This window comes from Schistocerca cancellata, chromosome 1 (genome assembly GCF_023864275.1).
Source record: "Schistocerca cancellata isolate TAMUIC-IGC-003103 chromosome 1, iqSchCanc2.1, whole genome shotgun sequence".
NCBI lineage: Eukaryota > Metazoa > Arthropoda > Insecta > Orthoptera > Acrididae > Schistocerca > Schistocerca cancellata.
The window spans coordinates 898,385,090-898,398,666 of NC_064626.1; the positions used below are offsets into that span (position 1 = coordinate 898,385,090).

Genomic DNA, 13,577 nt, shown 5'->3' on the forward strand with positions numbered 1-13,577 from the left:
GCTGCGCGCCGTCGAGCCCGGCGCCTACTCGCTCACCTGGCTCGAGCTCGCGCGGAGGTAGGTGCGCACCGCCCTACACCTCTCTCTCCGCCCCACGGTCGCTCTCACTCCGCACCTCCCACGGCACGCTTCGCTTTGGCTGCGAGCACCACTGTCCCTCGCTTTTTTTGGCGTCGGTGAAAAATCCCAGCACCCAATACCGCCATCCTGTATCGATTCACAAACTGAAGGTAAAATCTTCTCGCTGATTCCGCAATTGTTTCATTGCCATGAAAGACGTCATCCTTTCCTAAATGAGGGCGATACTATATGTCGACAGTATTCAACCACCCAGGAACACCATATGGTTGCTGAAGCTTTCGTCAGCTGATCGTGGGCTGTGATGGTTATGTTTATATCTTTTTGTGATATTTTGTCTAACCATTGCAAGTTGTGAAAGTATCGACTGGACCTCCGTGCGTGTCCGTTGGGGAATACATGCATTTATTGCAGGAGGCCCCTTTTTGTCCTTTGTATTCATAGAGCGCCGCCATCCACAGCTGGCGTTGAGTTCTAGTCCAATGACAAGCGCTGACTACAGCTGCCAATATTTCACGGTGTATATATGTTGCTGTCATGTTGTGGAACACATAGGCATCATTGACTTTAAATGAATAAAGAAACAACAGCTAGTTAGTTGTACTAAATATAGCGAGTGTCCCAGAAGCCTTCCCCTCATTACAGACATTCATAAGGCATAAAATGTGACGCAGAGACCAACACTTTTTATCTTGAACTTCGTGTGACATATTTAAGTTTTTAAACTATATGAAATAAAATCGTCTTAACTTCTCAACGGTTTGCTTTAGGACGTTCAAACTACACGGTTAACGCGGGGCATGATGGGAATTAGTATGCGCATGCATGGATTGGTTTAGCGCGAAACCCACCTTCATTTGGGTGGGTTCGTCAATAAGCAAAATTGGCGCATTTTGGGGACTGAGAATACGCATTTCGAGATCGAGAAGCCTCTTCACCCTCAACGGATCGTGTGCAATGAATAGCCACTGAATAATTGGTGCGATATTCCTTGATGGCACAGTGACTATCGAACGGTACGTGAAGGTTTTGCAAGATGATTTCATCCTCATTATCCAAAGTGACCATGATTTCGACCAGATACAGTTCATGCAAGACGGAGCTCGATTCCATAAAGGCAGGAGAGTGTTTGGTGTCCTGGGGGAGTACTTTGGGGACCGCGTTCTGGGTCTGGGATACCCAGAGGCCACTGGCATGTGCCTCAATTGGCCGCTATATTTTCCGGATCTGAACAGATACGACTCCTTTTTGTGGGACCATATTAAAGACAAGGTGTACAGCAATATTCCCAAAACCATTGCCGAACGGAAAACAGTCATTCAGGAGGTCATTGATAACATCGATGTTCCGACACTTTAGCGGATCATGCAGAATTTCGCTATTCGTCTGCGCCAAATCATCGCCAATTATGCCTGTTATATCGAACATGTTATAGCTAAATCCGAATATCTTTAGTGACGTTTACATGTCGAATAAAACGTGTGCACGCCGTAGTTTGTAACTAATTTACGTTTCCTTTCATATAGTTCAATAATTGTCACCATGTACATTCTTACTGCCACTTTGTTTGTTGTAGAACCCCGTGACGATACAACAGCGCAATCGGGCACCATCTGCAAATAACATGCACTCACACCAGGAGAAAGCCCAATGTGTCGTCTGATGACACAAGACGCAGTCACCAAAAACATTCCAAAGAAAACTCCTGGCGCCATACAATAGACAGCCACGAGGCTTTAGAAGCATCAAGATGCGCTGTCCGAAGTTTAAGGACACAGGGAGCGTTTGTGATCTTCTTAAAACAGGCAGACCTGCACCTAGTGCTTAGAGAAATGCCTTCGTAGGAAGTCCGAAAAAGTCAGTCCGCAGAGCCTCACGTGAGTTGCAGATTCCAAAGACACCAGTGCACCGCATCCTACATACAAAAGTTCTTCTCCGTGCGTTCAGAATCATCACTGTCTGATTATCTGTGCGCTAGCTCCAGGTCTGTCTCTTCTAGGGAGATCACAGACGCTTCCTGTTGCCTTAATCTTCGGATACTGCATCTTGATTCTTCTAACATCAAGTGGCTGTCTATGTTACACTGTCTGGAATTTTCTCGGGACTGCTTTTGGTGTCTGTGTCTCGTGATACCAGAGGACACATTTTGCCTTCTCCTGGTTTGAGTACATGTTGTTTGCAGATGGTGTCCGACTCCGCTGTTGTTACGTCACGGGGCTCTGTAACAAAGTAACACTAAGTGTGTACGTATACAAAAACTTGAATATGTCACATGCAGTTCAAGATCAAAAATATACATCTATGTGTCATATTTCATACCCTACCAAAATCTGTAATCAGGGAAAGACTCCTGAGACACCCGGTATATTGTTATAGATATTAGACAGGAATAGTTCGCATAACTTGAGTACTTTTCTTAGCATTTCCGAGACGCTCAAATAACCCTGTTCATTCCATTCAAGAGGTCTTGTAACTCTTCCTCACTTCCACTGAGGATAGTAATGTCATCAGCGAATCTTATGTTTTGTAAAGTACATTGCTCCAAGATGACCGGTTTCGTAGGTAGGCACTTTTCTCCCTCCAAGATTATAGGTTACAACAGTCTTATGCTGCCATCATCTGATCTTCTGGAACTTGCTTTTTATCAAGACATGTAGGCGTAGGGAGTGTATTTTTATGCTTTGACTTCACGTAATGTAATATGGCAATTTTACAGCAAGTTCAAGAAGATCAGATGATGGCAGCATAAGACTGTTGTAACCTATAATCTTGGCGGGGGAAAAGTGCCTACCTACGATCGCTGCGTATAAAGTGTGTTCATTTTCAGCGAATATTATCATGGAACCTTTCACCCTTAATTTTTATCCATATCCTGAACCTTCTTTTTATTTCCGACACAGCTTCTTCGATAAGTCTGAACATTATAAGAGACTGCATTCCTGTCTTGCACCCTTTTCAATTGTGCACTTTGTTCTTCGTCTCCCATTCTTATTGCTCCCTTTTGTTTCCTGTATATATCGTATATTACCCGCCTTTCCCTAGAACTTACTGCTATATTTCTCAGAATTTCTAACATCTTGCACCATTTTACACTATCGAACGCTTTTTATGGGTCGATAAATCCTGTAAATGTACCTTTATTTTTCTAAATCTTGCTCCAGTTGTCAGTTATAATGTCAGGTCTTCCTCCCTGGTTCCTTTACCTTTCTCAAATCCAAACTGACCGTCATCTAACAGATCCGAATTTTCTTTTGTATTCTTTCGTGTATTATCCTTATCAGGAACTTGGATGCGTGAGTTGTTAGGCTGGGAGTGTGATACTTGTCGCACTTACCTTTCATTGCTATCTTATTGGTTGTACGAGTGATATTTTTCCAAAAGTCTGATAAAATGCCTCCAGTATAATAGATTCTGCACGCCAACTCGAATAATGTATTGGTCGCTATTTTCCCTAATGAGGTTAGAAATTTGGAAAGAATGTTATCTACCATTCCTGCTTCATTTGACTTTCAAAGCTCCATAAACTTTTGTACTAGATCCACTATGTGTGCAATATCGACTCCCATTTCTTTCGCTATCACGTTCTCCCCCTCATAGAAGCCTTCAGTCTACTCCTTCGAGCTGCCTTCTCTCTCTCCTCTGCACTCAGCTTAGGAATTCCTGAAGCACTCTTAATGTTGACGCCTATGTTTGACCGGAGATTGTTTTGATTTGCCGACAGGCTGAATCAATCTTTCCCACCATCATTTCTTTTTAGATTTGTTTGCATTTTTCTTGCAACGATTTTGCCTTGGCTTCCCGGTACTTTGAGAATAAAAGAGCTTATTTGGAATAGACTGTATGCTCCAGTGTGTGAAATTTATGTTGTTTTCTGTAACGCCTTCTAAATACACTGCCACAAAAAAATTTGTAGACATCGAAATACGACGTCGATTTTGATCCCACGGCAGCATTTGCCACCTGAGGGACAGTAATTGTACTGATAATGGTTTCACCACCATCCGCCAACAGATAACGTAATGGCATAGCTACCAGACCCGCATGTATGTCTACCCTTTATTTGGGAATGCTCGCATCCAGAAGGATCAGTGTAATGTAAACGCGTGAAGTAAGCAGGCAACCATGCTATGAAGAAGCCCTCGTGCTTCCTATAGTCAACTGAGAAGGTTTGAAAGGAGTCAAATTGTGGCCTTCTGAGTGGCTGTCGCTGTCGCTATATTGACGGGCCTGCCTTGGCCCGAGGTGTAGGAGTTTAAGCTTGACTAAGCTATTACTCCTCAATTCCTCGCTGTTAGGGATGTTTTTCCTCAGGTTTTGAATTGGTCTCTGGTTTCTGTAAAAGAAAGAATTATCTGCCGGATGCCTCCGACGGCTTCTTATTCTTCTTTTTCTTGTTACTTCCGGGCTGCCTGAACTCGATCTTCTTCAGGAGGGAGATGTCCACTGGTGGCGTGTGTTGCTGGATGTACAGCACTGCTTGGTCAGTCATGTACCGCCAGTCCTCGTCGGTGAAGATCGGATGCTTGTTTATCAGCTCCAGATCTTGTTTATCAGTTCCCTCCCGTGGATCTTCTGGTTTAAGGGTTCGCACCCCCAGTGGAATGGATACGGTTTATGGGGTAGGGGAGGGATGTTGGTCTTCTGAGTGGTGGAACGGTCCTTTCTCAGAATTGCTGGACGTGCTGAATCACCCGCAGACAAGGTTCTGGCCGTCCAAGCAACACAGATGCCTGCCAGGATCGTCGTATTTTAGAACAATGGTGGCAGATCGTACAGCTACCACAGCACATACTGGAGGACTTGTAAGACCAGACATGTTAACACGAACTGATGCGAACCGGTTATTAGCTGTAGAATTCGGGCACGCACACCTCTTGCCCATCTTCCACTCTCGCTACAGCATCGACGTACACGGCAAAAATACAGTAACATCAGACGCGTGCGAAGCTCTGTGCATCGTAAAGTGATGTCAGTTACGTGAAATGTTGCCAGTATTAACATCATTCACCTAAATTTTTTTATTTACTCAAGTTCCGTAGGACCAAATTGAGGAGCAAATCTCCAAGATCATGGAACGTGCCAGTACATAAAATTACAACATAAAAACAATAACAGATGAAAATAAATGTTTATGAATCCGAAAAAAGTCAGTCCATAAGTTTAAGTAAACGCAGTCAGCAATACAACAAGAATCAGCTTAATCTCTCAAGGAACTCCTCGACAGAATAGAAGGAGTGACCCATGAGCAAACTCTTCAGGTTCGATTTTAAAGCGCGTGGATTACTGCTAAGGTTTTTGAATTTGAGTGGTAGCTTATTTAAAATCGATGCAGCAGTATACTGCACACCTTTCTGCGCAAGACTTAAGGAAGTCCGTTCCAAATGCATGTTTGATTTCTGCCGAGTATTAACCGAGAGAAAACTGCTTAGTCTTGGAAATAAGCTAATATTTTAACAAGAAATGACAGTAAGGAATATATATGTTGAGAGGCCAATGTCAAAAAACGCAGACTTGTGAACTGGGGTCCACAAGGGGTTCGTGAACTTACACTTATTGCCTGAACCGCCCGTTTCTGAGCCAAAAATATTCTTTTAGAATAGGAAGAGTTATCTCAGAATATAATACCATACGGCATAAGCGAATGAAAATAAGCAATGTAGACTAATATTTGTGTCGAACGGTTACTCACTCCAGATACCGTTCCAGTAGTAAAAATGGAAACAAGATCCTGAACGTGAGCTATCCGCGACAGCTTACTATCTATCTGAACCCCCAGAAATTTTAACTGTTCAATTTCGTTAATCATATGCCCATTCTGTGAAATCAAAACGTCAGGTTTTGTTGAATTGTGTGTTACAAACTGTAAAAACTGAGTCTTACTGTGATTTATCGTTAGTTTATTTTCTACAAGCCATGAACTTAGGTCATGAACCGCACTATTTGAAACCGAACCAATGTTGCATACAAAATCCTGTATTACCAAGCTAGTGTCATCAGCAAACAGAAATATTTTAGAGTTACCTGTAATAGTAGAGGGCATATCATTTATATAATAAGGAACAGGAGTGGCCCCAAACTGATCCCTGGGACACCCCCTCGACCCTCCCCCCCCCCCCCCCCACTCAACTGTACCCCACTCAGACCCCACATCACAGCCATTCTTAACATTGTGAATAATGACCTTTACCTGTCTGTTGCTAAAGTAAGAGGTGAACCAATTGTGAGCTGCTCCCCGTATTCTGTAATGGTCCAACTTCTGGAACAATATTTTGTGATCAACACAATCAAATGCCTTAGTTAAATCAAAAAATATACCTAGCTTTCGAAATCTTTCAGGTACTTCCTACAAAGTGAATCAAGAATCCTCTCTAGCTTGAGCAGAAATGCTCTGAAGTTCAGAGTTAGGGGACCTATAAACAACAACAATTGCCCCTGCACAACATTCAAGTATCTCTTCAGTGCAGTGCAGTGATATGTCTATGGACTCAAATCGCCCGCATCTCGTGGTCGTGCGGTAGCGTTCTCGCTTCCCACGCCCGGGTTCCCGGGTTCGATTCCCGGCGGGGTCAGGGATTTTCTCTGCCTCGTGATGGCTGGGTGTTGTGTGCTGTCCTTAGGTTAGTAAGGTTAAAGTAGTTCTAAGTTGTAGGGGACTGATGACCATAGATGTTGAGTCCCATAGTGCTCAGAGCCATTTGATCAATTTGACTCAAATCGAATACTGTTTTTTTACGTACATAGCCACTCTCCCACCCCGCAAGTAACTCCTTGAAAAACAGCCAGCTAATCTGTATCCTGGTAAAGGAAGCCTATGAATTGCCAAGTTATATAAGTGGTGCTCTGATACACCAATAATTTCAGAATCAGCATCTGTAAGTAGGTCACAAACTTTATCTCTAATACCACTTATATTTTGATGAAATATACTAATTCCTTCTCTACTTGGAAACATTATATCCTCTCACGGTGAGCCCTTAGTTAGAGGTACTTCCCTTAAGCAAGTATATCAGCTGACTTCAGTCTAAGAAAGGTGCAGCTCTAATACCAACTATTAGTACATCGTAACAAATCAATGTTCTACCACACGGTTTACACGAAAACTAAGGCCGCTGGTGCGAAAATTTCTTGTAATTTACATCATTTTACGATGCACAGATATTCGCACTCCTCTGATGTTACTGTATTTCAACAGCGAAAAGGCATATTTTTGACAATGATGTATACACATGTCGAAGGATTTTAAAGTGTGACGTGTACTGAAGCAAAATTTAAGTGCAAAATCTTTTGCAGTACCTCTTGAAAATGTCCTGAAACTGCAACTGCAAAATAAATAATTTCTGCAGTCAATGGAAAATGTGATGTCCTTTAAAAAATCCTACTTGACTGTGAACCCCGACCATGAGAAGTAATCAGGAAGATAATGTGTTGTTCCATCAGGAAAATGATCGCCCACACACTGCCCGTGAAACTCTGTAAGACGTGCAGCAGCTTCTCTGGCCAGGATGGACTCCGTACTCGTCTTGAATCGAGTACGTGTGGGATACGACGGGACGAGAAGTGACTTTTTTGACTCGTCAACCAACAACTCTTACAGAACTGTGTGAACTGGTCGAGCAGGCGTGGCATGACATGTCGCAGAACTGTATTCGACATCTGTGCCATCGACTGGATGCCACAGTCAGCGCATGCATTGCTGCCCGTGGAGACTACACCGCGTAGTAATATGGGTGTTTCAGGGTGGATCGATACCTGGTACGTCAGAGCCGCTTGTGTTGTTGATTTGTAAATGTAATCGTTTCATGTACTCCATATGGTTTAATGATTTAAATAATGAAAACTGCAGCATTTACTAATGTTTTGATGCTTAGCACAACGCGTTTCGAGAATTTATTCTCAATTTCAAGTGATTTTATACATTTGTTTACATGAACATGTCTCGAGCGCCTCCTTGCTATTAGACTGCAGCCGAAAAATCGGAAAAAATGAATCTGTGAGGGTTTAAAATGCTAATGTTAGAAATGGTACCTGTATTTGTCTACTTACAGATATTGTGCCTCCTCCATTACACAGAATACTGCATACACGCTAACAATCACTTACACTGTTTGTTTACAAAACATGCTACAAACATATTACGACACTTTGGTTTACAAATAGTAAGTACAGAGTTTGAGTTGTTACAGTGTATATATACACACTTCAGAAAACGTTTTGCATCACCACGGTTCCGAGAGTTCCAGAACCTGTACAGAAAATTGGAATAGAGATCAACATAAACATCATTTCCGCCCTCTTTATTGCTCATGAAATCACACATTGCATGTTGTACCACCTTCCAGCGACACCTTTAGAGGTGGTGGTCTAGACTGCTGTACAAACCGGTACTTCCAATAACCAGTAGCACGTCCTCTTGCATTGATGCATGCCTGTATTCGTCGTGGCATTATCCACAAATTCATTAAGGCACTGTTGGTCCAGATTGTCCCACTCCTGAACGACGATTCGGCGTAGATCCCTCAGAGTGGTTAGTGGATCACGTCATCCATAAACAGCCCTTTTCAATCTATCCCAGTCATGTTCGATAGGGTTCATGTCTGGATAACATGCTGGCCACTCTAGTCGAGCGATGTCGATATCCTGAAGGTAGTCATTCACAAAATGTGCACGATGGGGGTCCGAATTGTCGTCCATGAAGACGAATGCCTCGCCAATATACTCCCGATATGGTTGCACTATCGGTTGGAGAATGGCATTCACGTATCGTACAGCCGTTACCGCGTCTTCGATGACCACCCCAAAACAGCAGGGAACCTCCACCGTGCTGCACTCGCTAGACAGTGTGTCTAAGGCGTTAAGCCTGACCGGGTTGCCTTCAAGCACGTCTCCGACGGTTGTCTGGTTGAAAGTATATGCGGCACTCATCGGCGAAGAGAACGTGATGCCAATCCTGAGTGGTCCATTAGGCATGTCGTTGAGCCCATCTGTACCGCGCTGCTTGGTGTCGTGGTTGCAAAAATGGACCTCGTCATGGAAGTCGGGAGTGAAGTTGCGCATCATGCAGCCTATTGCGCACAGTTAAGAGTCGTAACACGACGTCCTGTGGCTGCACGAAAACCGTTATTCAACATGGTGGCGTTGCTGTCAGGTTTTCTCCGAGCCATAAGCCGTAGGTAGCGGTCATCCACTGCTATAGTAGCCCTTAGGCGGCCTGAGCGAGGTGTCATCGACAGTTCCTGTCCTACTCTATCTCCTCCATGTCCGAACAACATCGCTTTGGTTCACTCCGAGACGCCTGGACACTTCGCTTGTTGAGAGCCCTTCCTGGCACAAAGTAACAGTGCGAACGCGATCGAACCACGGTATCGACCGTCTAGGCGTGGTTGAACTACAGGGAACACGAGCCGTGTACCTCCTTCCTGGTGAAATAACTGGAACTGATCGGCTGTGGGACCCCTTCGATCTCATAGGCGCTGCTCATGCATGGTCGTTTCCATCTTTGGGCTGTTTTAGTGACATCTCTGAACAGTCAAAGGAACTGTGTCTCTGACACAATATCCACAGTCAACCTCTACCTTGAGGAGTTTTGGGAACTGGGGTGATGTAAAACTTGTTTGATATATATATGGTTGTCAATTATGAAATGTATTTTTACTGCTATTGACTACTAAACTACTAAATTATCGATTACATTTCTTTTCTGATGCGGAAATGTACATATTTGTGGAACTGGTACAGTTATGATATACAGCAGAAACATTTGAAGAAATTAACGCATTCACTATCTAGTTTGTCACTGAGAATTTTTTTTCCTTGCTTTTTCTGGTGTTCAAAAATTTCAAGCTCCTCCATTACAAACATTTATGATATATTGGGAAGTCATGGAGTATCTTAAGATCTTTATCTATCTTTCTGAATGAGTGGCCAATGTCACATAACCAATTCAGAAAATGAGCAATAGGAGGACACATAAAAGATATTGGACACACGTTCTGAAACACAGAAGATCTTAAGACACTCCTCCACTTCCAAAAATCTCATGCAATGGATTTAATGGAGGGGCTTGAAATTTCTATACACCACAGAAACCAAGGAGAAATATTCTCAGTGACAAACTAGATAGTGAATGAATTAATTTCTACAAATGTTTCTCCTGCACATCGTAACTGTAACAATTTTCGCAAATATGTATATTTTCTCAAAAATGGTTCAAATGGTTCTGACCACTATGAGACTTAACTTCTGAGGTCATCAGTCCTCTAGAACTTAGAACTACTTAAACATAAATAACCTAAGGACTTCACACACATGCATGCCCGAAGCAGGATTCGAACCTGCCACCGTAGCGGTCGCGCGGTTCCACACTGTAGCGCCTAGAACCGTTCGGCCACCCGGCCGGCGTACATTTTCTCACTAGAATAAAAATTTAATCGATAATTCAGTAGTCAAAAGTGGTAAAATACATTTTATAATTGACAACCTTATGTACATGCATAACGTAATCCAGAAGCATTGTAACACCTCAGACTGCGTACTTACTAACTCTTTGCGAAACATAGAGTCGTAATATTTTTGTAGCATGTTTTGTAAACAAACAGTATAAGTGACGATTTGCGTGTATGCAATATTCTGCGTGGTGGAGGAGACAGTACCAATAAGCAGACAAACAAGAATAGCATTTCTAACATTAGCATTTGGAAACACTGCCCGATTTTCCGATTGTAGTCTAGTCACAGAAAGGCGCAAGAGAGGCAGAACATCACTCGTGCAAACACCAAACATGTTTCCAGAATGAGATTTTCACTCTGCAGCGGAGTGTGCGCTGATATGAAACTTCCTGGCATATTAAAACTGTGTGCGGACCGAGATTCGAACTCGGGACCTTTGCCTTTCGCGGGCAAGTGCGCTACCAACTGAGCTACCCAAGCACGAGTCACGCCCCGTCCTCACAGCTGTACTTCTGCCAGTACCTCGCCTCCTACCTTCCAAACTTTACAGAAGGAGACTGCCAGGAAGTTTCATCAAACATGTTCATGTAAAGAAATATAGAAGTCCACTTGAAAATGAGAATAAATTCTTGAAATGCTTTGCTAAGCATCACGACGTAAGTAACTGGTGCAGTTTTCATAATTTAAACCATGAACGATCAGTTGTTTCCAGAAACATCTAACATGATGAACGAAATTTAGTCAATCCAAACGAACTGTTGCAACAATAAATCTTTAGTGAATTGGAAAACTCTATAATGGCGTACTAATCATTTCTCCGCCAGTGTATTTCGACTCGCTATTCCAGCAGGAGACTCTTGACGGACTTGTGTCGTGCCGCAGGCGCAGTGTGCACCCGCCGGAGAACTTCGTGCAGGACGACTGCCCGCACCGCTGCCCGGAGCTGGACGCGTGCATCAACGCGTCGCTGTGGTGCGACGGCGTGGCGCACTGCCCGTCGGGCGCGGACGAGCGGCTGTCGGAGTGCTGGGCGCGGCTGGTGCCTCTGCCGTGGGCCGCGGCGGCGCTGGCGGCGCTGCTGTCGCTGGGCGCGCTGCTGTGCGGCGCCGCCCTCCGCCGCCGCCGCCGCCGCCGGCGCGCCGCGCGCTCGCGCCTCAGCAGCTCCAGCAGCGGCGCCGGCGTCGCCGTGCGCCCCGCCGCCTCCGCGCCGCACTCCAAGGAGGTCATCTGCTGACAAACGGACAGTTCTGCGGGCTACGTCGAGGTGGACCGCGTCACCACCGTCTGAGTGACGCGCTGTCCGCCCCGCGCCGCCGCGCCGCGCCCGCCTGCCGCCCTCCGACGGCCGCGCTGAAGCTCTGAGCCGCCCTCTCGCTCGCTCCGCACCCTCTGGCGCGTATGCCGAAGCCTCGCCGACGCTTGCAGCACCCGACCCATTCGCACAATCGGGCACCGCTTAAAACGAGATGTTGCTACCGCACCCTTTTAACTATCTGTTCGGTATTTTAATTCTGCATTTGCATACTTTCGTTGAGTATTTACCAAAATGACGTGCACAGTCACAATACTAGATTCAGTTACGTCTCCATACACAGAATGTACCATTATTAGTAGCGAAGACTGACACGGGTCAAAATATACGATAAAAGAAAGAAACTAAAATGTAGACTTTCATGGCCGGAAATGTCATGTCAATTATCATTATCCGGGCTGTTATGCCGTGGTCGGTTGATGAATTCTGTGTCAATTCCCAACGTTTCGTCCCCGTCTGAGGAGGACATCTTCGAGGGGGTCTGTAGCTCGATGGAAGGTCCAACACACCCACCGGCTCGCTACTGACTGCCGCTAAATTCCGTGTCCGCGCGCTCCCGCGCCGAGGCGTGACGTCACGTGTTTTGAAAACATCAGTGCAATTGGCCCCTGTCCGCTGCCGTCGATCGCCCTTGCCATCCCCCAGTGGTGGACGGGTTTTACACATCTTCTTCAACACAGACATCCATATACCGTTTAATTTCACACCCTCCTCTTTTAGATTGAAATTATTAGGGTGTTTGGTGATTTCGATTGCTTCCCTGTGATAGAGCCTTTCGTAATATCGGCTTCTGGCCGCTAGTAACTGCGTCTCCTCGAAACGAATATAGTGGTTACCTGGCTGGAAATCATGCTCCGCAACAGCTGATCTTTCCTTTTCTCCTCTTCTACAATTGCCCTTTTGCTCTTCCAAACGTGGCGTGACGTCACGTGTTTACATTTCCTCGATGTGCTTGTTTTTAGAAACGAAAATGGTAGTTGGGCCACTTAGTATACCGCAAACCCACGCACACGGAGCGTTATTTGCACCGGGATTCGAACCACCGCCCACAACAGAAGCGGGGTGTTATCAAGACGTTAGCGGACACAACTAGAAATATTTGTGAACCTGAGTTGCTCGACGCTGAGACGGAACATCTCCACTATGCACTAATGAAGAACGGATATTCGTCCGCCGAAATAAAACGTGCGTTGAGGCCAGCCACGCAGGAATCATAGTGACGTACAGGCTACAGCAATATCTAAGGTTTTGCTGCGGTTTGTTAAAAATGTAACGGAAAGAATAGGGAGGATCTTGACGAAGCGGAGTATTACCGTAATTTACAAGCCACCAGGAAGATACAGGAATACCGTAAGCCTGACAAGGACGCTCGCAAACCACTGGAAAATCTGGAGTGTATAGGATCCTATGCAGCTGTGGAGATGTTTATGTGGGTACCATTAAAAGAACTGTTTCAAAACGTTTCGAAGAACACAAGGGCAATTATAGGAGAGGAGAAACGGAAGGATCAGCTGTTGCGGAGAATGCTTTCCAGCCAGGTAACCACCATATTCGTTTCGACAAGACGCGAGTACTAGCGGCCACAAGCGGATATTACGAAAGGCTCTATTGCAGGGAGGCAATCAAAATCGCCAAACACCCTAATAATTTCAATCGAAAGGACGAGGGCGTGAAATTAAACGGCATATGGATGCCTGTGTTGAAGAAGATGTGTACCACCCGTCCACCACTGCGGGATGGCA

The 13,577-nt window shown here is 44.9% G+C and overlaps 1 protein-coding gene across 1 annotated transcript in view; it reads left to right on the forward strand.

The window, feature by feature from the left end:
• LOC126112383 (uncharacterized) overlaps nucleotides 1–11,811 on the forward strand; it is a 515,907-nt gene extending 504,096 nt beyond the window's left edge. Inside the window, exons 18-20 of the mRNA XM_049915011.1 lie at nucleotides 2–57; nucleotides 11,406–11,600; nucleotides 11,769–11,811. Of these exons, the coding sequence (XP_049770968.1) occupies nucleotides 2–57; nucleotides 11,406–11,600; nucleotides 11,769–11,811 (294 nt within the window). The remainder of the gene's footprint in view (nucleotide 1; nucleotides 58–11,405; nucleotides 11,601–11,768) is intronic.
• The last annotated feature ends 1,766 nt before the right edge of the window (nucleotides 11,812–13,577 follow it).